Source organism: Sinohyriopsis cumingii, chromosome 18, assembly GCF_028554795.1.
Source record: "Sinohyriopsis cumingii isolate HCF-2022 chromosome 18, ASM2855479v2, whole genome shotgun sequence".
NCBI lineage: Eukaryota > Metazoa > Mollusca > Bivalvia > Unionida > Unionidae > Sinohyriopsis > Sinohyriopsis cumingii.
This window is the reverse complement of record NC_142978.1, coordinates 85,327,569-85,351,964: the sequence shown is the minus strand read 5'-3', so window position 1 is coordinate 85,351,964 and position 24,396 is coordinate 85,327,569. Positions and strand designations below refer to the sequence as shown.

Genomic DNA, 24,396 nt, shown 5'->3' with positions numbered 1-24,396 from the left:
TTAGCAGGGATTAAAAGGTATCAATATCTGATTCATTAGGAGACTTTGATGTGAAACTACTGTACTGTAGTTCACAAGTAAATACATTAGCAAAGAAAGAAATGTATTGAAGCTGCTGACTTACCAAAGGGCAGATACTTTGGTTTTGGGACACCACACATGGTATTGTTACAGGTCCCAGGAACGCAGATCGCAGAGACTGGTTCGTACATATGACCGTCTGCGCAGCACATGGCCTTAGAGAAGATCTTTCCCTCTTCACTCACACACTCCCAGTAGCCGCTACAAATGCCTTCCATCTCATAGCGCATTCCCACGTGGTCCTTATGCCTGCACGGGTCTGTGGTATAAAAAAATCAATATCCTTTATTTTATTATTTTAATAATTGTCATTAAACTGTTAAATCTTAATGTAAACAGCTACTTATTGAAAATTTCCTTTTTCATTGTGAGAAATAATTGTTATTAGGTTGAGGCAGGAAGTTTGTTTAACGATATACAATGCCTGTAAAATGGCATTACTGCACGAAATAAAACGATATAATCGTATTTGATAATCGTATAATCGTAGCTGTCAGCTTTTGGAGGGACTGAACTGGGTACAAGACAGATCATCTAGTAATACAAATAGACTGAATTAGAGAAAATTAGAAAATTAAACAGCTCAGGTGGAAATTACGTGAGCCCTGTGTTCCACAACTGTCTGGTTGTGGCCTATTATTGTCATGTGAGGACTTGAGCCCTGTATTCCACAAATATCTAGTGTTAGTGTGTGCCAAGATGAAGTTTCATATAAATGTATCATAATGTCAAAAGCCCATGTAAAGTTAGAAAAGTATTTTAGAAATCCCCAATTCGATATTGTCTTGACAAGTTAGCAAGGGGCCTGGGGTAAATATAAATACCCTTGTGAACCGGACGCACGAGACTCGGTTTACGCAGGCTTGTTACAATTTCTGACGATAAAAACAATTGAATCTTGATATCGTACTAAAGGGCATTTTACGGTTACAGTCATCCTTTCATGGCAATAAAATACCATGATTATTTTAAGCAATTAATAATTTATATCATGAATATAAAAATTGTACTACTTAGGAAAAAAATGATATATTTTGTCACATGTACTAGCAGGGTTATGGTGCCGTAAAGGTTACAATATTTTGGATGCTACACGTTAAATGTTACAGTATTTTGGATGCTACACGTTAAATGTTACAATATTTTGGATGTTACACGTTAAATGTTACTATATTTTGGATGTTACACGTTAAATATTACAATATGATTAAATGATCATTTTTTGTATTTATCAATGTGTACATTTTACCTAATCTCTCGCAAAGTAAATACAGTCCGAATGACTTTATATTAACTTTGTAGGTGATCAGGTAAAATGTCCACATCGATAAATACCCAACCATGATCATTTAATTTTGTGAGTGATTAGGTAAAATTTACACATCGATAAATACCCAACCATGATAATTTAATCTTTATAATTCCAATTTACGTCCTTTCTAACATCAGATCAGAATATTTAATCAACTAAACATTTACTTTTATGTAGATCGAAGTTTTCTTTCATTAGCCTCTTAACTGCGATGGAAAACATGGCCCGATCTTCCTTAGCCAAGATTCGTCGATTCTTTATACAGTGATATGGGGTAGAACGTCATAGCGGATCATGCCAGTGATATATTGTTATGATCATTATTTTAATATATAAAAATGGTAGTTGCGGTTAAACCAGGATATTCCTTTTTTTTTAAAATTACGCTTGCGTAAGGTACGTGTTGTTATAGCAACGTTGTTTTTACTTCTTAAGCATTTCCATCATTCAAAAGCAAAGTCGTGTCCATTTTTCGTGAGATCCCTTGTATGACAGATGACAATGACCTTTAATAACCTTTGCTATGACATGTTGTCGAGGTGAAATGCAATAATTTCCTAAGATTGGCTTGTAAAGCCTACCAGATGCCTTCGATGGCAAAAGGGATGAGTGGTGGAGTGCAGGAAAGTCTGTGCAATTGTATTGTTTCAACATATAATGGTGCGGTTTTATATGTGGTTTGTAAATTTTGATTGGAAATCACAGGAGTGGGTGCGTGGGTTTTTGTTGCTGCTGTTATTAGGGTGTAATGGGCTGACATAGATAAAACTTCACATCAAATGAGATGGAAACAAGGAACTAAACGTACTCCGTAGAATTTATCGACGTGTAAAAGATTACAAGTCAGTATCACGTGACCGTTTACATCCAATCAATTCGCAGAAAACGCGTTCAATTCATAAAAATTGGAATTATATTATTTTGAATGCTATATGTTAAATGTTACAATATTTTGGATGCTAAACGTTACAATATTTTGGATGTTACACGTTAAATGTTACAATATTTGGGATGTTTCATGTTAAATGTTACCATATTTTTGATGTTATTAGTTTAATATTTACATTATTTTGGATGTTAAATGTTACAATCTTTTGGATGTGATATGTTAAATGTTACAATATTTTGGATGTTACACGTTAAATGGAACAATATTTAGGATGGTACACGTTAAATTTTACAATATTTTGGATGTTACATGTTACAATATTTTGGGTGTTATATTTTAAATGTTACGATATTTTGGATGTTATATTTTAAACGTTACAATATTTTAAATGTTATATGTTAAATGTTATAATATGTTGGATGTTATATGTTAAATGTTACAATATTTTGGATGTTAAATGCATAATAAATGTTACATTATTTTGCATGCAATATTTAAATGTTACAATATTTTAAATGTTATATGTTAAATGTTAAAATATTTCGGATGTGATATGTTAAGTATTAAAATAGCTTGGGAGCTATATGTCAAATGTTACAATATTTGGATGTTATATTTTAAATTTTACAATATTTTGGATGTTATATGTTAAATGTTACAAAAGTGTGCATGTAATGCGTTAAATGTTATGATAGTTTTACGTTAAATATTGCGATATTTTAAAATTCGCACATTAAATGTTAAAAATACTAATTTTTCAATTAGTTTTATTTAGATGCAGGTGTATGTTCAATTTGGAAGCATTCTCAATAGAAATATGGACATATTTAAAGTTTGGAAGATTTCATCTTTGTACAGTTTACTTTTGCTTAATTTTTGGTTTGATCCGATTCAAGATTTTGTTTAGTTAATAAAATTGCATCAACTGGCTATAAAGCATCGCTAGTCAAATCAGCCTCATATATTTAGTGTTATTAATATTTTGTGTCTAGGAAAGAGGTAAACATTTACTCTCGGCAAAAATGAATAGCAGAAAGAGTTTTTAAATGCTACTCCTGCGATCATAATTAACAAAACATTTCAAACATTATATCATCGTTAGAACTGAGGATAATAAACATGGAAAGAGAACGAAATACTTTGAAAGGATGCTTCACATGTTAAACTCTTGCTCGGTTTATGGAGGCTTTCCGAATGAAGTTTCAAATTAATAGAACAGTGGATGAAAGACGTCGTAAATATCGAACAATAGTTGGTAATTGTTATAATTGTTCATGGGACTTTCATAACTTTTTACAATTTTTGCAACAAGTATCTTGTTCCAAAGTATTGTAACACTTTTGATTTCCTGTATTCTGGTATAATTTCAGACAATATTCACATACATATTTGTTTAGCAATTAATGTTGTTGATTTGAAATATTTTAGTACCAAATCGTACGTGAAAAATTAACGAGGTGTTACACTTCGAGAGTAGTCCATTTTCGATAAGTCTGTAACGAAGAAAAGAGAAATCACAACGATGCAGATGCAGTTTGCTGGTAAATTGGTTGTTGTTGTCGGGGTTAACGCCATTTTTCAGCACAAGATGGCTTCACATGGCGGACAGTATAACTGGTGGAAGAAGAACCCGGGGAAAACCCCGGGGAGAATAAGCGACCCACGAGAAACTACTGGCAAGCTGACGTATCCACGTTAGCCGAGCCTACGACTCGAACTCACGCAGACAGAGGTGAGATGGCAGCGATTCGGAACGGTGAGCGCTTTAGACCACTCGGCCACTCGGTGCCCCTTGCTAGCAAATCAAAACTGCACTGAAAGCTATATCGGAAAATAAGTAGTCATTTATTCACCTCAATCCACATTAGAACTTACCAGCTTAATAATTTTATATAACTTTTGAACTTGAAAAGAAGAACACTGTTGAATAATTTTCAAAATGTTGTGAAAAAATTCAAATTAAAAAAAAATATCGATTGTAACAGCATAATGCTGGAAAAAGAATTGTTTGAAAACTTTTAAAATATGAAAAAATCATCAAAAAATAATTATTGTATAGCAGGAAGATGTCGTAAAGCTTGTATGACAACAAAGCGTACTACGTGCTAAAGCTGTTGAAAAAGGTAAACTTCCTAAGTAAAACAACTGAGGAAGTAAATAGCACCGGCCATAAAATGGCGGCTAGCATCAATAGAAACTCATAACCATCCCAAAGCAACTCACGTTGAGTGAGACGTTACGAGAAGTGTATGTTGAAGAATATATGCGACCGCATATTGCAGAAAAACAAAATCGACCAATTTTCGCCTTTACAATCAAATCTGATTAAAGTTTTAAAAAAACGTTAAACGCTAAGTTTTCATCAATATCACAAAAGTCCAAATATTTGTCATTTCGGGGTGGGGGTTGTGGTTAGGGTACGGGTGTGTGTGTAGACATATGGTTTGAACCACTTTTTGTCAAATAGTAATAACTTTCATAAATCTTAGTAAAAGTTATTTTCCAAAAATTCAAGATAAATTCACCCTTTTTATTACATAAAACTTTGAATACATTCATAAGAAATGTTTTCCCATGCAACATTATTTGCTTTGAACTTTAATGTATTATTTTATATAAGATATCATACCCATATATAATAAGTAATGCAAGCAAATTATATACCACCCAACAAATTGTGAAAAAGGCTTTAGCATGGATGTTATAAAGCATGTTTTGCTGACACTGCAAAGGATGACACTAAATTAAATGTTCGTGAGTGTACATTTAATTAGGTGACATGTAGTAACATTTAACACAAACTATATCTGGAGTTTGATTTGATATCATATTGAAGTGAGATCATTTTTGTCTTTTCATTGTGGTGATTTTAGGATACGAAATGCAATTATTCAGGGTTATCACGACACAATGTTCCTGATTAAGTTTGTACTTAGTATTTTTCAGAGTCGTGATTGACTCTTTCCGTGTGAGTTCTAGGACAAACAGAAAAACTTCTTATTATTACATTGATAGTGACACAGTTCTAATCTGTGCTTCGATACTAAGAATGAAATAATTTACATTGTTCTTGCTGCAAAGATTATTGCTTAAATATTTAAAACATGAACTTAAACTTTCCACTAATGTTTCGGAATATTTTTGCCTTAAAATGTGAAAAATTAGAGCATAGATTATATAGTATAAACCGTGCTACACCGTTTCTTGAACCGAAGTAAACAGTATCATGCGATATTTGACAAAGTAGTACACCGTACCAATGAGAGTCATGCGAAGGTTTACTTTCTCAGTAGCTATGAGCGTAAAGCACGGTAATAATTTAAATAATAGCATTCTATGTGATTTACTTCGCCTAAGCGTATCTAAACAAAGCTGTATATATCGGCAAATTCGTGCAAAAATGACGTGAAAAAACAGGTACGAAATCGAATTTGAAGATCTTTCACCCTTGATGAACGGATTCATACATTTTGTTCTGATATTCTTTGTCTCTCCTGCCGCAATACAATTCGAAAACCCATGTTCTAATTCTTTCTTTCAGAACATACTGGTAAGATATTCTTTCGTGCAAAATACGATGATGGCTTACCTTCATTCATCTTTGTTATCATAGAAAACCGGATTTAACGAGTCTCCACCATCCACTTATTAGGGGCATATATTGGAAATTGCAATATCTTGTATATTAAAGCTTTAACGCAGACAAAAACGACAGGCATTCTATTAAATCGTCAATTGATTCGTCCCCTTACTCTGTTCTAGGCGCTTGCGCATCCAAAAATACCAGTTCATGGCCAGGCTCTTGCGCATCCAGAAATATCAGTTCATGACCAGGCGCATGCGCATCCCGAAATACCAGTTCATGGCCAGCTTTATCAGGACCAGATTCTCATAGCTATAGCTTAATTATCTTCATGCTGAGGTGACTTACCTTTATTACACTCGGCAACCTTCGGATCGACACATGAGAGTGCTTTCTGTGACCAAAATTGACCAAAAGGACAAGTATGGGTATATTTTATGACGTCATCGTTTTCTTTGGCGCAGTGGTAGAATTTGTAGCATAGCTGCAAGTGGGGATTATATCCGAGCCCATCCTGTATGAAACAACCTGTGCATTCTTTTGGAACCCTTCCACCTATTCAAAAGAAAAAATTGAATTTTGTCTGAAAGTAAAAAGTTCGCTCCAAATTTAATTACTGGATGCAATTTTAAATATTCGTTAATACAAAATGTATAAAATTAGCCTAGATTTAAGAGTGAGAAGGGGGTTCACATGATACCTTTGCTTCTGTGGCATGAGTCAGCATCTTTTGAAAGTATGTGTTCAGTAAATCCTAGAAAGTAGGTCACAACTATCCAGTGTTGGTGAGTACGACAGCCTTATCCCAACACGAACCTAAAATGTATGTTTGGTATAAGCAGTTTAAAAGGTTTGTTAAGTAGACACCAAACAACATTTTTAAGATATGAGCATTACCCTGGAAACGAGATCACAATAACCCACTTCCTATATGTCAATACATTTATCCTAAAATGCAATCTTTAACTTCGATTTGGTTCCAGTAGATCAAACGGTACTGGAATTAGATGCCATACACAGCTGCAATCTATTTTCAATTTTACCTGGTAAAGTAGGTCACAATATCCACGTTTTCGCGAATGACGCATATTATTTCCAGGATACATCCACATGAAGGTTTGTTTGGCGTCAGTAGGGGAATCAATATAGGAGCTATAACCCAAACAAGGATGACGGAAAGACGCATGGACTGATGGACGGATTTACAGACTGACTGACAAAATGCATCTTGCATGTCGCCCGCTTCTCGAAGCTGGGGTATACGAGTCTGGATCTATGTTCTCATATTGTTTCTGCCCCGAAGTGAAAATAATCATTTTCTAAAAAGGTTTCGCAAGGATATTTTCGTCTAGATTAAAAAAAATATATAGAGTAATTCTTGACAAGTAACCCTAATTAAAGGCATGTATTTGTAATGGCTATCAGAATCATATCAGGGATATGATTTTCGAGACTTATTTGTAAATTGGTTGGGGAAATTAAATTATTAAATACTAAATAATTGCAGGTAAGAGTCATAGATACAACCTGGTTTCGAAGCTGAGGTCCGCGAGTGCTTCATTCGTCCAGAAAAACACGCTGCTTTAGGTAGAAACGTAATGAAACTTTGTTATTTCTTTTGCACTCGGTTTTCCAGCTTTTAAAAACTGGGCTTTCATTTTCAAAAATTATAATGGTACATATTTGGGGTGGATATTATGTAAAGTGGAAAATCAATTCGTTTGTGACAAAATGTTGATTATATATCAAATAATATTCGATACAGTGTACTTTGTTTTAATTTAGCTTTTCGTATTTGTGCTCAACATAAAGTACAATATATTATAGTACACGAAATACACAAAAATATAGCATCACAGAGGAAATAAAACCAGTATAGAATCTCTGTGAAACTTTCCGTTTTGTTCTTGCCTTATTGTATTTTCCCTTGGAGTGTAGAGAAAAGTGTATAAAATAAATCAAGACTTTGTGATATTAAATTCTGACCGTAGCCTAAATATCTTTTAGAACATATATTTTTATGATACAAGATTTAAGTTTTAATTTCTAAATCCAAATAAGAGACTACCAGATCCCTAGGAAGTTCATATTTATGTTCAAGCATATGGGTAAAACTAAACGAAAAGTTTTTAATAAATACATATTCAAATTATTAAGTATAATTGTTCTTGAGCCATTGCAAAAACTTTCTGTCGCTGGCAATTTGTAATCTACTTAGTAAATATTACTATATATAATTCTTGATAATTTGAATGTTTGAAGAACTGTATCATCAACCAGAGTGAATGTATACAGACATATTTTATAATGAGCCTTTAAAGAATGTTCTTTGCCATATTTCTTGGAACATTTCTGGATTTACTTTAATTTTGGAGAAACATATATTTACGACTCATTTCGTCTATTTTGTCCGAATTTTGAGAATAGTATCTGTCCATTAGCTAGGTATAGTACTGTTTGAATTTGTCCGAGTTTTGAGAATAGTATCTGTCCATTAGCTAGGTATAGTACTCTTCTAATCATTTACCTGAACAAAGCTGGTGCTAATATTTACGTTTTTCACAAGTTCATTGGGGTTTAGAAACTCGCAACTTCAGTTAAAACCATTTACCAAAACAATAGCCCCACTTGAGACCATTCTTGATATATAAGTATTTTTACGATCTAGCTGAACTGAGTTTTTAAACCATAAAGGTTGTAAAATGGATTTTGGGATGCAGTGAAGACTTCCTATACGTGTTTCCGGCTAATTATACACATTTCCTAGAGAAACTAAATTGTTACTGAATGATAAAACCCTTGCTTATCTATAAACCAGGTCACCTCCTCCGAATTTCTCCTGACTTTCAGAGAAAAGCAATTTTCACTGGGAATGACTGTATGATTCCACTTTTGTTTAAATTCATGACGGTTTCAAAGCGCTACAAAAGTAATGAATGATAGTCATGTATGGTCCACCATTATCTAATGCGTTAAACAAAACTTGCATTTTAACTTTATTTCTCTTTTCACGCAAATTTAAAGAGAAATGGATTTTCTCAAGATAATTAGCTGTTGAGAAATGTTCTTTACAAGATTTCATGTTATGCCCAATAGTTTGAAAATACCATAATGGATTCCATCGTATGGTTTTATCAGTCTTTTTCTCGTCATCACAGAAACTTTTCATAATGCAAACTGCTTGTTTTTTGTGTGCATAAATGACCTTTAATTCAGTGCAATAAACAAACAAATCAATGACATTTCAAAGTATTATTCAGATGATGCAAATCATCACTCAAGCTTAGTGTTGTTTCATCCACGTAATGACAAATTAGGTTTCAGGTTTTTCATTCCTTTATAATTAAAATTCCGTTATCGATCAGTTAGATTTTAGTTTAGCGCTTAATAACGCGAGAGAGTTTTAAAGGATCGGCAAGTGGTGGTTTCGCTACATTACACTTTGTTGAATGAAAAAGATGACAGACGACTATTATTTACAGGACAACCCGATATATTATTATAACGACAATCAAGCCGCTGTATATAATACAAGGGTTAAACCTGTGAAATGCAACAGTATGAAAATTTCTCTCTCTTACTCTCGTTCCTGACCGAGACTCGAACCCAGATTCGCGGGCTACGGCAATAATGGCCTTGCCTTTAGACATAGCACTTGTTTGTTGTTTTTTTTTTGTTCCGTCTGAGCAGAGCTCGAAAAATTAAACTTTTATGGCTTCGGGTATGACTTTGGTTACCCTATTCTTTACTTGTTTGTAGTTGTTCCAGATTTTGATGGTTTAAATCTATGGTATTTATAAAACAGTTGAACTTTTCCGTGTATTGCTTTTTTAAGGTTGCCATTGATAAAGGGGGCTGATTGCTTTCTTTATCTTGATTGTTGAAGAGGAGCATGGTCCTCAATCACATTAGTGAGCAGTTGCTCAAATGACCAGTAGAGATCATCGGGATCATCGGATATATAAGCTACATGAAAGAGTGTAAATTGTAGGTCGGCATTGAAGATTTCCCAATTAAAATCCTTAAAATTGCGGTGTGTAAATCTACTGCGGGTTGTTGTTGGTACATGTCCTTGACCTTTGTGAAAATCACATTATGAAGGTCACTACTACCAGTGTTAGAATTTCCAGAGTTATACAGATACTGTTATTTATTGGCAAAAAAAACCAACATATACGTGTGAGAATTTGTTCTGATTTTTTCAAAGGTTGGTACAGAAGTTATGTTTATCATGATGAAAGTATCTAAAATATTCATAACGAAATGTCATTTGTTATGGTATAGCAGGTCACAATATAGGTTACCTTGTAGCACGTAGCATCGTAAAGGATAGTATTTTTTATATAATAACGAAGTATAGTCTTTAGTGAATGTGGTCTCAATCATGCTTGGAGGTTGGTAACTGCTGGCTTAGTGTCATTTATGTTTCTAAGGGGTTATTTCAGTACATATACATTCAATTTACATTGGTTCGAGGTCCCTTCTTCTTCTGGCTGCTACGACTAATTGAACGGAAATGTGGACACCGCCGCCGCCCTGTGAGTAACTATCCTACCGGAATATACGATAGACGGGAGTTTGCACACACACACTCAAACACACACACTTATACCACCTAGACATTGCACCCCTCCAAAAAAAGAACCAAGCAAACCAAAACACAAACCTATTCAGAAACCAAAACCCATCAAAAAGCCAACAAAAAACGGCGGAACATAGTTATTGGTATAAACATTCTTGATTAGCAGACCGCCACATGACGACCCATGAAACACCAGTCAGCGTAATGTCGTTTCCCTGGTTCACGCCCCCTTTACCACCTATGAATTCTGTAAGAGACACTCACCTGATGGAACAGTCGGAGGCGGTTGTTTGGTTGTTTTCCTAGTTGTTGTCATCCTTGTAGTAACTTTGGTCGTTGATTTTGTGGTGGTAGTGGTGCTCTTCATAGTTGTTGTGGTGCTAGTTGGCGGTGGGGTGGTAGTTGTTGTTGTTGTCGTCGTACTCGTTGTTGTTGTTCTTGCGACTAATAAAAATATTAGGAAGATATCGATGTTGTCAGCAATAGGTTACACATAAAACAGATTAATCTATCTTAGGGTATCATTTGTTCTAGAGAGAGAGAGAGAGAGAGAGAGAGAGAGAGAGAGAGAGAGCATGCAGTCCTCGAGAAATAAAAATCCCTGGCTGAGGGATACCCGTTTTAGTGTAATGTTTCGTATTTTTTGTGAGAGAACTAGTGAGGTCTTGTAGCTGAACTATCATTGTTATTTTAAAAAACTGCTGTTTGCAGCAGACCACACCTGTGTAGTTGGGCTCTTCTAATATGATGGATAGATCATATAGGAGATTCGGCATATTTATTACTCTAAGGGCGTTTTCTGCAAAGATGAAAGACCTATTTCAAATCCCCAACGACAAAGTCTAAATTTTTTTGAATGACTGAAAAAATCAGCACATGCTTTTGCAACCAGCAAACAGAATACATTCAGACGATCACTTCAAAGCAATACTTGGAGGAATCGCATAAACGGAAACCACACTTCATGAAGAATCAAGATGAAAAATGGGGACAAATGTTGTGGTTTCTCATTGGGATCGATAAAGAATCAATCATTTCAGTCGTACAACATCAAAAAGTTTAATAGGATCAATCATTGTCTAACTCTCTTGAAGCTATTTGTGTAAAAGGTCCCTCGTGATTTTATTGAGAAAACAAAAACCTTTTGTCTACCTTCTGAAATTCGCCTTCGATGTAAAATAATTTTCTAGGGTTGTATTAATTAAAAATATATTTGCTTAGTTAAGAACATCTTAGGTACTATTATTTTAAACACTTTTCCAATTTCCGATCATGAGAAAATGGTGAACAACTTCATGAAATACCTTTAATACAAGACATCATTTCGCAGAATAACGTGTTATAAACATAGAAAAAATGTGGTCAGCAAAATTTTCGTTTCAGCACCGAAACCAGATCACTCAATATAAATCATGTAAACGCTTACGTTGTTTAAATATGTGCAAAAACAAAGTCAAGATGGAATGTAAAATAAGGTGTCCTGCTAACATTTACACGTCAAATGATTAAAATTCCATCAAACGTATTACATAGATTCATTCTACCCAGGATCAATTTTGAGAGCGTTCTTTTTAAAATATATACCGTTATATGATTCTTAATACAAAGGAAACATCGTACAAAGTCAGAAAAATTTGGCTTAATAAAATTAATAATAATAATAATAATAAGGATGATAATTGTAATGGTGATGACTATATATATATATATATATATATATATATATATATATATATATATATATATATATATATATATATATATATATATATATATATTACACTTTTTGCTTTCTTGGAAAATGAAAATAGTAAATATGTAGCTTTCGATAATTCTTCTGGTAATCATTCTTTGAATATCCAATAGAATAAGTCCATGCAAGTATAGCTTTTGTTCTTGCCACAAGTTCCTATTCAGAATTACCAAGCACTGTGTTGTACAGCCTGAGAGAGAGAGAGACAGACAGACAGACAGAGGTAGAGACAGAGAGACACAGAGAGCGAGACAAAGAGAGAGAGAGTTACTTTGGCAGACGACATCCAACAACTTTTCAGGTGCATTAAAATTCAAATTTGCGAAAGAGACCCAGATAATTTTGTCAGGGCCTGATGCAACGGCATTGATCTCATTAACGGCAAACACATCTAAACTGTCGATGTTTACGCCAACTACAATGATTTGGGTCAATCTTGACTTTGATTTCACCGCCTCAGCTATAGTCCGTACTGGACTGGCTGATTTTCCATCTGTTATCAAAATCATAATTTTGGGTACTGTCTTCCGAGGCGCTGCATCCAGCACTTCTTGCATTCGTTTGATGGCAAGGTCTGTTCGAGTTCCCTCTCGAATATAAAAGAAGTTTCTGATTAAATCTTCGAGATGCTGCTTCTCTTGATATTCGTGGAAATCAAACTGGTCCATGGGTGTCAGTGAACTGCTAAAAATCATCGCAGCAATGTTAAAATTATCGGGGCCGATAACCAATTTGTCTACGGTGTCTATTGTGAAGTTTTTAAGTAGCTCGAAATTGGTTTCGCCCACACTTTCAGAACCATCGATTGCAAAAGAAACGTCTCCAATACCCAGACATTCTGAAATAAAGAAAATCCTTGCACATTTTCTATCCAAAAAAGCAGTTGGGGTAAACAGAGGTAACACTGAATACTAATAGCCAAAAATGCCCTGTAACATCGCTGGAATGGCTTACTAATGGCTTACTAATGACTAAGAATGACCAGTAACACCGCTTGAAGTGCTTACTAATGATTAAGAATGCCCTGTAAAAATTGCTTGAAGTGACTAACGATGTACTGTAACATCACTTGAATTGCTTACTAATGACTAAGAATGGCCTGTAACATGCTTGAATCGCTTACTAATGACTAAGAATGGCCTGTAACATGCTTGAATCGCTTACTAATGACTAAGAATGGCCTGTAACATGCTTGAATCGCTTACTAATGACTAACAATGGCCTGTAATATGCTTGAATCGCTTACTAATGACTAAGCATAGCATGTAACATACTTGAATCGCTTACTATTGATTAAGAATGGCCTGTAACATGCTTGAATCGCTTACTTATGACCAAAAATGACCTGTAACATGCTTGAATCGCTTACTAATGACTAAGAATGGCATGTAACATACTTGAATCGCTTACTAATGACTAAGAATGGCCTGTAACATGCTTGAATCGCTTACTAATGACTAAGAATAGCATGTAACATGCTTGAATCGCTTACTGTTGGCTAAGAATGGCCTGTAACATGCTTGAATCGCTTACTAATGACTAAAAATGGCATGTAACATACTTGAATCGCTTACTAATGACTAAGAATGACCTGTAACATGCTTGACTCGCTTGCTAATGACTAAGAATGGCATGTAACATACTTGAATCGCTTACTAATGACTAGCAATGGTCTGTAACTTGCTTGAATCGCTTACTAATGACTAAGATATACCTGTATCATGCTTGAATGGCTTAGTAATGACTAAGAATGGCCTGTAACATACTTGAATCGCTTACGAATGACTAACAATGGCCTGAAACATGCTTGAATTGTTTACTAATGACTAACAATGGCCTGTAACATGCTTGAGTCGCTTACTAACGACTAAGAATGGCATGTAACATACTTGAATCGCTTACGAATGACTAAGAATGGCATGTACCATGCTTGAATAGATTACTAATGACTAAGAATGGCCTGTAACATGCTTGAATCGCTTACGTATGACTAAGAATGACCTGTAACATGCTTGAATCGCTTACTAATGACTAAGCATAGCATGTAACATACTTGAATCGCTTACTAATGACTAAGAATGGCCTGTAACATGCTTGAATCGCTTACTAATGACTAAGAATTACCTGTAACATGCTTGAATCGGTTACTAATGACTAAGAATGGCATGTAATATACTTGAATCGCTTACTAATGACTAAGAATGACCTGTGACATGCTTGAATCGCTTACGTATGACTAAGAATGGCATGTAACATGCTTGAATCGCTTACTAATGACTAAGAATGACCTGTAACATGCTTGAATCGCTTAGTAATGACTAAGAATGGCCTGTAACATACTTGAATCGCTTATTATTGACTAAGAATGACCTGTAACATACTTGAATCGTCTACTAATGACTAAGAATGGCCAGTAACATCGCTTGAAGTGCTTACTAATGATTAAGAATGCCCTGTAAAAAATTGCTTGAAGTGACTAAGGATGTACAATAACATCACTTGAATTGCTTACTAATGACTAAGAATGGCCTTTAACATCACTTGAATTGCTTACTAATGACTAAAATGTCCAGTAACATCGCTTGAATTACCTACTAATAGCTACGAATGTCCTGAAACTACAAAAGGCGCGAACAAAGTACCCCAGAAACAGAAAAGCGTAGACCTTTTGTGCTTGCCAGCCTCTTTCTAACTTAGCAAACTTAAGTCAATGTCAAAAATAAATACGACATATCTTTGCAAGGTAGAGCAAATATAGCGAAATTAAGATCAATTTCTTCTTAAGAGAAGACACAATAATGAAAGAAAGCTGTCAAATGTTACACATATTAAATAGAACTGTGGCCCATTCAGTCCAGTCGAAGGTAAGCTATCGCGTTTCTTTTGAATAGAATGACTGGGGGGGGGGGCGTGTGATAAGGTTACTTAGTCAGGTATTGTAACACATCTCATTGAGTGTTAACGATGATTAAGCAATGAATAAAAATTATCAGGTGAATTTCTGGCATCTGACGGATATTTCAAAGGGATAAGAGATTAATTTCTTCTTTTTTTTCTCGTTTCTGTATTCGCTCTTCACATTTAATTGCCTAAGATTAGTTGCTATGATATATATCACAGTGTAATTTGCACATATTTAGTCATATTTATTAATCAATTAAAGCAATTCTGCGTTCATTTTTTCCTATATACGTTCTAGACATGCTTGGCAAATTATCCTAAGCAAAAAGAGTTTATCTGATTAACTGAGTTATCGTTTTAAATTTTTACCATATCTAACTCTTTCATTTCGACTATTTTCGTTTGAACTCTATAAATTTCAACACCTTTTGAAAAAATCGCAGGTAAAGTCTCTATGAGACGGCTAGATATCCAGGAAAGGTCTACTTACGGTTTGTCTGGCCAAATGTAACCGTGGCGGCTTGAAAAAGGAGCAGGAGCACTGGAACACACCCCATTTTGGAATTAATGACAGTTCTGACGCAGAAGAAAGGCAAATTTTATATACTAAAACAATCTAAATATATCATTAAAAAACACTAGTTTTGAACGTACGTTTTGTATTGTTCAATGGGACCACGATCTTGGATCGACGGGAACTTCTAGTAATCTAGCTTTTATGCCAAGGAAAGGTCTACTTAGACTGTGTCACTAATTATAACTGAATTTAAAAATTAACATTCATTCGAGCGTAGGCACAGTCTATCATTTCTTCCTGTGAACGACAGCTGAGATCTGGACACCAAAAAATGTTCTTTCCCTTATTCAATTAAGTTTCAGATGAAATGCTTCTTCAACGGTTTACCATCTTGGATGAAGGTGTGTGGCGAATTATAGAACCATTTTTACATTTACCTACATTTACCATTATAGGAAATTTTCCATTTCTGAAAATACACTCTAAGCGAACACTATATGGAAATGTTAAATAATCAATGTAGTGCCGAAAACTCAGTTAGTTTTTGATCTTAAAATAAAAAAGTAATATTTCCATTAAATTTAAATATTCACTTTGTTCTTGTAGAGAAATATACTGAAGTTTTCATTTCATTGTAAGGAAAACAAGTTCTCAACAGCTTCTCCTTGATTTACCGAAACGTCTCTCATTCCTTGTGAAAACAATATATTTTGAATTTAATTTGCCTATCCTTCACAGTGTTCGCCGAAAGTCAGTTGTAGCTTATAGCTTTTGGGGAATCTATCAACTATCAACAGTCGTCTTCAAACCGTACTTATGAATTCTACTATATCTTACTACTTACACTTTACCTATTTCATTGTAGATAAAAATATTTTTGGTGTATTTGGTAATGTCAATAACATATTTGTAAACGATATACCGGCATGTACAGCTTCTAGTTCATTTGTTTTGTAAAACACCCGAACAATTGACCCCATAATCAAAATTAGTGCTATTTTGCATCAAAATATTTGAAAAAGAGCTTTTGTCAGCAGTTTGTAGCCAATCAATCAAGTCTTTAGACTATTGGGGTGAGGTATTTCAGACTAGCTATTGGAGTGAGGTGTTTCAGACTGTTGGGGTGAGGAATTTGCATGTACTGCTAGTTATCTGGCTCATATACCAAGATTTTGAATAATATATTGTCACCTCGCTCGTCTGGAAAATTAGTCAGAAGTTTCAGATTTTACATTCAATTGACTCGAGCCATCCATAAAAGATAAAAATGCAATATCCAGAAAGAGATACGTAACAAAATTAGGACAGATGTATTCTCTCTCTCTCTCTCTCTGATATATATATATATATATATATATATATATATATATATATATATATATATATATATATATATATATATATATATATATATATATAATTAATAGTACTCCAAATGACTATAATAAAAGCAAGTAACTTGATGTATATAAAGCATAAAGAAAGTTCAGGATGTCAATTATAGAAACCATCAGCATCAATTAATAGTTTCTTATATTACGGACTTTTTTATTTTGAAAGTACCATCTTATCAGAGGAACAAACTTGCAATCATGCCAAAAACAGTGATTTTCGAAGTGACAACAGGAAAATTGATGTTCTTGGTCAGCATATATTGTCAATGGAGCTGTGCCGAAGACACGGACACTTCAAGCCAGGTAAGTCTGTTGGACTTAGATCGCCAATAAAAAAATATCTTTCATAATCAAAACTGCTTTAAACGTAATATTAGGGTTAAGCTTTTTTAAAACAATCCATACGAAATATAAATCAGCAGCGTACATAAGAACGATGAGTTAGCTAGGATAGCAGAACTTTGTGAATGATGGAAATGGCAAAACATACTATGTTCACAGACGAAGATGAAAAACATCTCAACACAGTCAAAATATGTCATATATTTAAGAAGGTAATTGTGCGAAAGGCAAAGTGCACCACGAATGTACTTTCGGCACTCTGATACAAAGCTTTAGTTACAGCAATTGAGAATTTGTTTTAGAAACCACGATCATTTAATTGTATAGAGTATCCTCGAAATAACGAAAACAACTTAATTTGAATAAATATTCCCAATACACAACTCCATTCATTCATAGCTTGTCTGGTTATGACATTTCCTTATTTGACGAGATTTTGGTTAAGTATGATCCTGAGGCAGTGGTTTCAAACAATGATTGGGTGACAAAAACGTCATTGAAGTTTTAAACATTGATACATTTGGAGATCTATATTTCTGTTTTGCAAAGAAAGATAGAGTGATGCTGTGACAATTTTGAGGAGTTCAGAAATGTCTGTAAAAAATGTTTATATTTGACCGTTTTCATTTTTATAGTGCTCCATGATTATTAATGATGACAGTATAAAGATGTCAGTAGTATAATGTGAAATTTAATCAAACTATTTCATGGTTCTGATGATTAACAGTGGAAAACAGGATTGAATTCGCGTATCTCTCGTATATACCGAAGGAAGTCAAGCATATGGCTAGGACGAAGATGCTGAGGTAACATAATGATAGACAGTATGAAAGGTCAAGTCAAGGTTAACCAGTATGTACATAGATTCAAACAACCTATATAACTAAACCATGAAGTCATGATATCAACTTTCATTTAATTTTGCAAAATATCGTAAGTGTTCATAGCAACGAATCATGCTAACTAGTTATCCGCAGTATTGATTGAAAAGTCTGATAATTACTTGGATATATTAGCAGCTATATCATTGACAAAGAATTTAAATGTCTTCTGGATTACTTTTTATTCATCTTTCCCAGCTATTTTTATTTACCGGTTGTAGCCTTACATGTTCTATTTATAAGTGCTGCGTATACTTCTTGTTCGAACCGTACAATTTCCGCACACCGTTCTTTCGGTACGCAATAGAGGAGGTTCTTTAACAAGTCAAAATATCTTAATTTTGTACGCGACGAAATTTATCAAGAAAAGAAATCACTCTCCTGCGCGAAGGGGCACTTAACCATGTATACCTTTGGCACAATAAATTAGATTAATGAAGGTTTAGAAATAAAAGAATTTAAGATGCTTCATTCGAAGATAACAATTTTACACATCAGACACAAGATCAAACACAAATATTGATGATACGAAAAATCTGGCGAATATTTTTCATGATCACGGACGTGTTGGTACTTGATATCAAGCTGTAGGATAACAATTAACTAAATTAAACTAAACTAAGTAAGTGGGAACTTTTAATTCCAATTATATGATGTTCATGAATACAGAGATTATATATATATATATATATATATATATATATATATATATATATATATATATATATATATATATATATATATATATATATATGTATGTATGTATGTATGTCTGTATATATATATATATATATATATATATATATATATATATATATATATATATATATATATATATATATATGTATATATATATGTATATATATATATATATATATATATATATATATATATATATATATATATATATATATATATATATATATATATATATATATATATATATTCCTTCTACTATAACAGAAAATATTTAGGATAGAGACTACATATACCTTGCAATATAGGACAATTTTGGTCGGAGTCTGTGCAGTGCACAACGACAAAGCCTAAATACTAAATATCCATTGCAACCTACAGTTGTTTAAAGAAAACACTAAAGGTATCCTAGGAAATTTATATCAAAACTCAGGCAGAAATGAGACATTTGTCAGAGGTCAGAGGTCAGAGAAGCATAACACTGTATAGAGGATTATCATGAAAATCAAAGTGGAGAGCTTCATTCAGCAGTGACAAGACTATTTACTACACAGGAATCAAGACAACAGAAATACCATGCGAAGAAAAATAACACCATTTTTAAGAAATTTTAAAGAATGGGATGTTCCACACAGTCTGAGATAAGAGAAATACATGAAAAAAACTTTCTCTTGCACAGTATTGATCCACATGACGTTTATGTGACTGCCATAGCTCTACCAAAATATATTTCTGAAGCTAAAACTCTCAAGACGAACCGCGCTTTTTGATACTTCATCTACGGTGAAAGATTGCGAATGAAAAATGAACATTAGCACACAGAGGAACTTTGAAGAAAATGAAACAAAACAAGAGTGCTTTCATTCACGAAAAAATACAATTATCTAAAAGAATATTGTGCCAGGATGCCATCCACATTGGATTTACGTTATGAGAGGGCTTAGTACCAACTTCTGGAAAAATAAAAAGTGCTCCTGCTTTCACAGAGAGAGAGAGAGAGAGAGAGAGAGGTAATAGTGTGAGGTCTTCACAAATTTTCTGAATGTATATATATATATATATATATATATATATATATATATATATATATATATATATATATATATATGTATATACATATACATATATATAGGCTTGAAACCTCAGCCTCCTCAACTTAAGACTATAATATGTTCTACCCCTGCATCATTAACGTTAGAATGTAATATTTTTGTTTTGTTTGAACTCAGTTGATAGACAACAAATACTTACCGAAACAGATTGATCCTTATATTACAAACCTTCACCGAACGAGCAAAGTCATCTAGTCGCCACAATTTTATAGTTTCCGTTGTCACGTCCAGTTGGTTGTGTGCTTGCTCTAATGTCGAAGGCGATTACGTATATGATTGAATTATTACAGTTTTGTTTGATGGATGAATCTAGTCAAAGAAAAATACGCAAATGATCAGCGCATTATTTATCGTTCAATCACATATAACCCTTTGCATTCCTTCAAAAGGTGATACAAATGAACTTTTCAAATAAAACTTTTTTCTAAATGTTCCATTGTGACTGAATCCAAACATAATCTTTATATGTTTAATTAAGAAGAAAATCACTGAATTAGCATGGAGTTCATTTTAAATCTAAAACTAAATGAAATAATTATTTAAACCGTCATTTATTTCAAACTCTGTTCAATGTAACTTAACTTTAGAAACAGCAGACACCAACAGAGCCGGGAACAGCAGCAGCAACAACACAAGACACCATGTGATGCAATGAACGTAATCCATGGTACAGAAGTCGAAGATATATTGTACTTGTTACCCGAAGCAAAAAATCTGTTCTAGTTTTGAGCATAACTTTGTAAACTTAAAATTCACTTTAGCTCTATTCTAAAATACGTATAGAGAAATAAATTATTATGTTCAGAATTCACCTGGTTACACATTACATCTCTATCTAACGATAGGAGGAATGTAATGTTTCTAATATGCATCCGATATTGCACTATATTTTGCAGTATAAATGCTGTGAGGTTTTGTAACATTGAACTAGCTGAACTGATGAGATAATGTAATAACGCTAGAAACAACTCATTGTTTCCATCACCATTTAAATAGTCACTAACAGTAATAGTCGCCCATGTTATTTTGTATAATTTAAAATCAACATATTTCGTAAAAAATGCAATAGTTCTACAAAATTATTGTGTAGATATTTGCTCTTTTGGATAAACATTAATCGATGTAGCCTTTTTATCTACTTTAAAATTAGATTTTGTGAAGATGTCGGTGGACTCTTCAGTGTCCCATAAACTAATAAATGTCCTGCAACGACTGGATCTGTGAAATGTTCAGCAGTCGGGACTGATGTGTGAATGATGTTTTCACATCGGATTTGATCTATTTGTAATCTGTCAGTCACAAAGCCAGATACTTTCTTTCATGTACATTACTCGAGAACACATAGATCTCCTGCACTACTTATAATAGCTCTCGGTATGTGCTATATCGATATTCGTGATATATTAATCATTATAACCCACGATAAAGATTACTTATATAACGAGGCTTTTCTGAAACTTTGTATCAGATGCTCATGTGGTGCAGATTTTAGATACATCGCTGATCTGAATGACGTCACTTAAGGCATGACGGGAGCAGATGGGGTCGGACCACTAATCATTTGATTATATGTTACCTACGTGCATTTCACTCAGATAAACTCAGATCAACATTCTAGTGACACTAGGATTCCAAGGAGTGACAATGCCATTCTAGTACATTAACACACACTAAAACTTGTTTGGTGTTACCCTGCATTTTGTAATGATAGTTGATCTAAACCTATTGGGATCATGATTCCATTTCCGGGTCAATAAAAACATAGCTCTTGACTATATTTCATACTTACTTTACCTGTGTACTTCCACTACACTGCTTTCACAACCACAATAAAATACATCTCAAAATTAAGAAGAATGGTTCCTTTCCAATAATTCCTTGGTGAAAATCAGTACCTGTCATGAAAATATAACAGTGAAAGACACCATCAAACAACACCTCTAAATTTAGAGAGAACTACTTGATTGCAAATCCAATCAGAAACATTGTTAGTGGTTAGATCCCTGTTATGTATATAATCAAAGAAAAAGAACAACGACTGTATATAAACGTGTCTTTCATTTTGAAATAATTGTTTAGGGTATATAATCAACAACTAATGACAGAAACTTGATCTCAGTGCTTATATCGCGTATCCTTTGATAGGAAAAGGATATAGGATCTAGTTCAACAGTAGGGCCTAGCCATGTCCATCCTTTTTCAAACATGACCTGTTGCAAGCATCCATTTCAAGTAATTGTACTAAAGACCAGCATGTATTTCTGTGTAATAAATTGCGTCCAGTGTGTAAGGTTGATGTTAACCAACCTTTATCTAAGTGTTTTATGCATTTATACATAATACCTAAAAGTGTAAGATGTTGAATCAAATCCTCGATTCAAATCTTCGGAATGTAGTCATGTAATCCCATTAAGAAACTGTTGAAAGACTTACTGCAGGCTAAACTAATATCACATGAGCTCATAAATATCAATGAAGCTGTTGTATTGGGCTTACACGATACGTTCACGCCGATATGAGACAGTAATTTAGTATTTAATGTACCAGTGTTACAAGTGTGCTTTTGGACGTGTATTTAAAGGAAATTTAATTAAAATGGCTGAAAACCTTCCGCACGTAACATTATTCGCTATTCTTATCTTTTCGTCATAAACTGTTGGATAAAGTCCAAGAAAATAACTGTGTAACCTCCGTTGGGATCAGGCTATACAATTCTTTGCTATTCTTAATATGTTTTTGTCATAAACTGCAGGACAGAGTGCAAGTAAATAACGGTGTCACCTTCGCTGGGGTCAGGCTAGTTACACTTCCCCTGTGACTAGTCTCAATAGCCCATGTACAGTTAATAGTAGTTATATGAAACGGTACGGAACTCATTGGTACACTTTCGGCCCCTATGGAAATTAAAATTACGAATTATGAATGACACTAGGGCCCATATATAATATTTCGGCTGACACAGTCTGCCCGGCCCGCCCCCCACCCCCCACCCCCAGTGATGGAAATTAACTTTGGTAGACAATATTACGTGCGACAGAGCTTGAACATAGTAGGATGGTTTTTATAAAGATGAGACGGAATGCCCCCCGCCCCTGTGAAAATTTAAACAAGACTTATGGCAGAAAAAGCAGAGACACTTATGGTGGGAAGCATGCACTTGCATATATACACATAGAGTAAAAACTTATATTTATAATGGGAAGAAAGCATGTAAACGTCATTAGCTATAGTAAGAGAATCATCCAGGTCTAAGTTAACCATTACATTTTTTAAAATTCAATTTGGATAAAATTTAAGTTTTCTTTTTGACTTGCGGTCTAATGAATAACACTATGTAACACAATTTTTGTTCCTGGGTAGTAAGTGTTACTTTGTAATTGCGTATGCCTTAAAATGGCTATTATTCCTCACAAACGGGTGAATTTGCGTCGTTTCATTCATAGAAAGTCAGAAACAAACAACTTATGAATCAAAATTAACATCTATTTATACTGAAGTGATACAAAAATGACCACAAATGGTTTAGAAGTAAGTAGTTTTTCAATATTTACGATTACACTATAAATCACTTTCACGAATCAGCCCCCAAATGTAGTCTCCCATCATATTCTCGTTATACTATCGTTGGTATCGCCGTTCGAAGTCCAGTATATTCTGGTGGAAGCACTCGTCTTGCTCCTTCGAGTACGCTCCCATGTTCTACTCGAATTTATCAAGATGAGCATCAAGATATGGACTTTGAGGGACATCTGCAGCCCATTGTGCCGTAGTTCTTCACCAGAGTCTCAACCAGCTCCACATAGTTTCCGGCCTTGTGTTTGCCCAGGAAGCCCCGAACCACTGCGACAAAGTTGTTCCGAGCCGCTTTCTCCTTACTAGTGAGCTTCTTAGGGAATTAATTGCACTCCAAAATCTTCTTTATCTGTGGTCCGACGAAGACACCTGCTTCGACCTTTGCCATAGACAGCTTAGGGAAGAAGTCTTGAAGGTACTTGAAGGCTGCCGACTCCTCATCTAGAGCTCTCACAAATTGTTTCCTTACGGCCCAGTTTGATATGCAGTGGTGCCATCAGCACCTTCCGGGTGTCCACCACTGGCTCCCACTTGCCGTTGTTCTGCTGTGGCCAGCCATGCCTGTGGTAGTGCGCTTTGGTGTCCCAGCTGTCCCAAAGGCTAAGATAGCAGGGACACTTGGAAAAACCGCCTTGGAGACCTATCAGGAATGATACCATTTTGAATTCTCCGATGACCTCCCAGCCGTACTCATCATACTTCAAGGCGTCCAGCAAAGTCTTGATGTGTACCGAGTGAGCCAGGGGAAGAGACAGGTACTTGTTCCCATTATGGAGCAGC

General features: G+C 34.4%; 1 protein-coding gene across 1 annotated transcript in view; it reads right to left on the bottom strand.

The window, feature by feature from the left end:
• The window catches only part of LOC149777206 (uncharacterized), a 29,553-nt gene extending 9,251 nt beyond the window's left edge, over window positions 1-20,302 (bottom strand). The window contains exons 1-6 of the mRNA XM_089941916.1: window positions 20,183-20,302; window positions 15,592-15,677; window positions 12,472-13,038; window positions 10,712-10,891; window positions 6,214-6,420; window positions 125-340 (exon numbers count right to left, since the gene is read on the bottom strand). Coding sequence (XP_089798042.1) covers window positions 125-340; window positions 6,214-6,420; window positions 10,712-10,891; window positions 12,472-13,038; window positions 15,592-15,658 — 1,237 coding nt within the window. The 5' untranslated portion in view covers window positions 15,659-15,677; window positions 20,183-20,302. The remainder of the gene's footprint in view (window positions 1-124; window positions 341-6,213; window positions 6,421-10,711; window positions 10,892-12,471; window positions 13,039-15,591; window positions 15,678-20,182) is intronic.
• Between the last annotated feature and the right edge of the window lie 4,094 nt (window positions 20,303-24,396).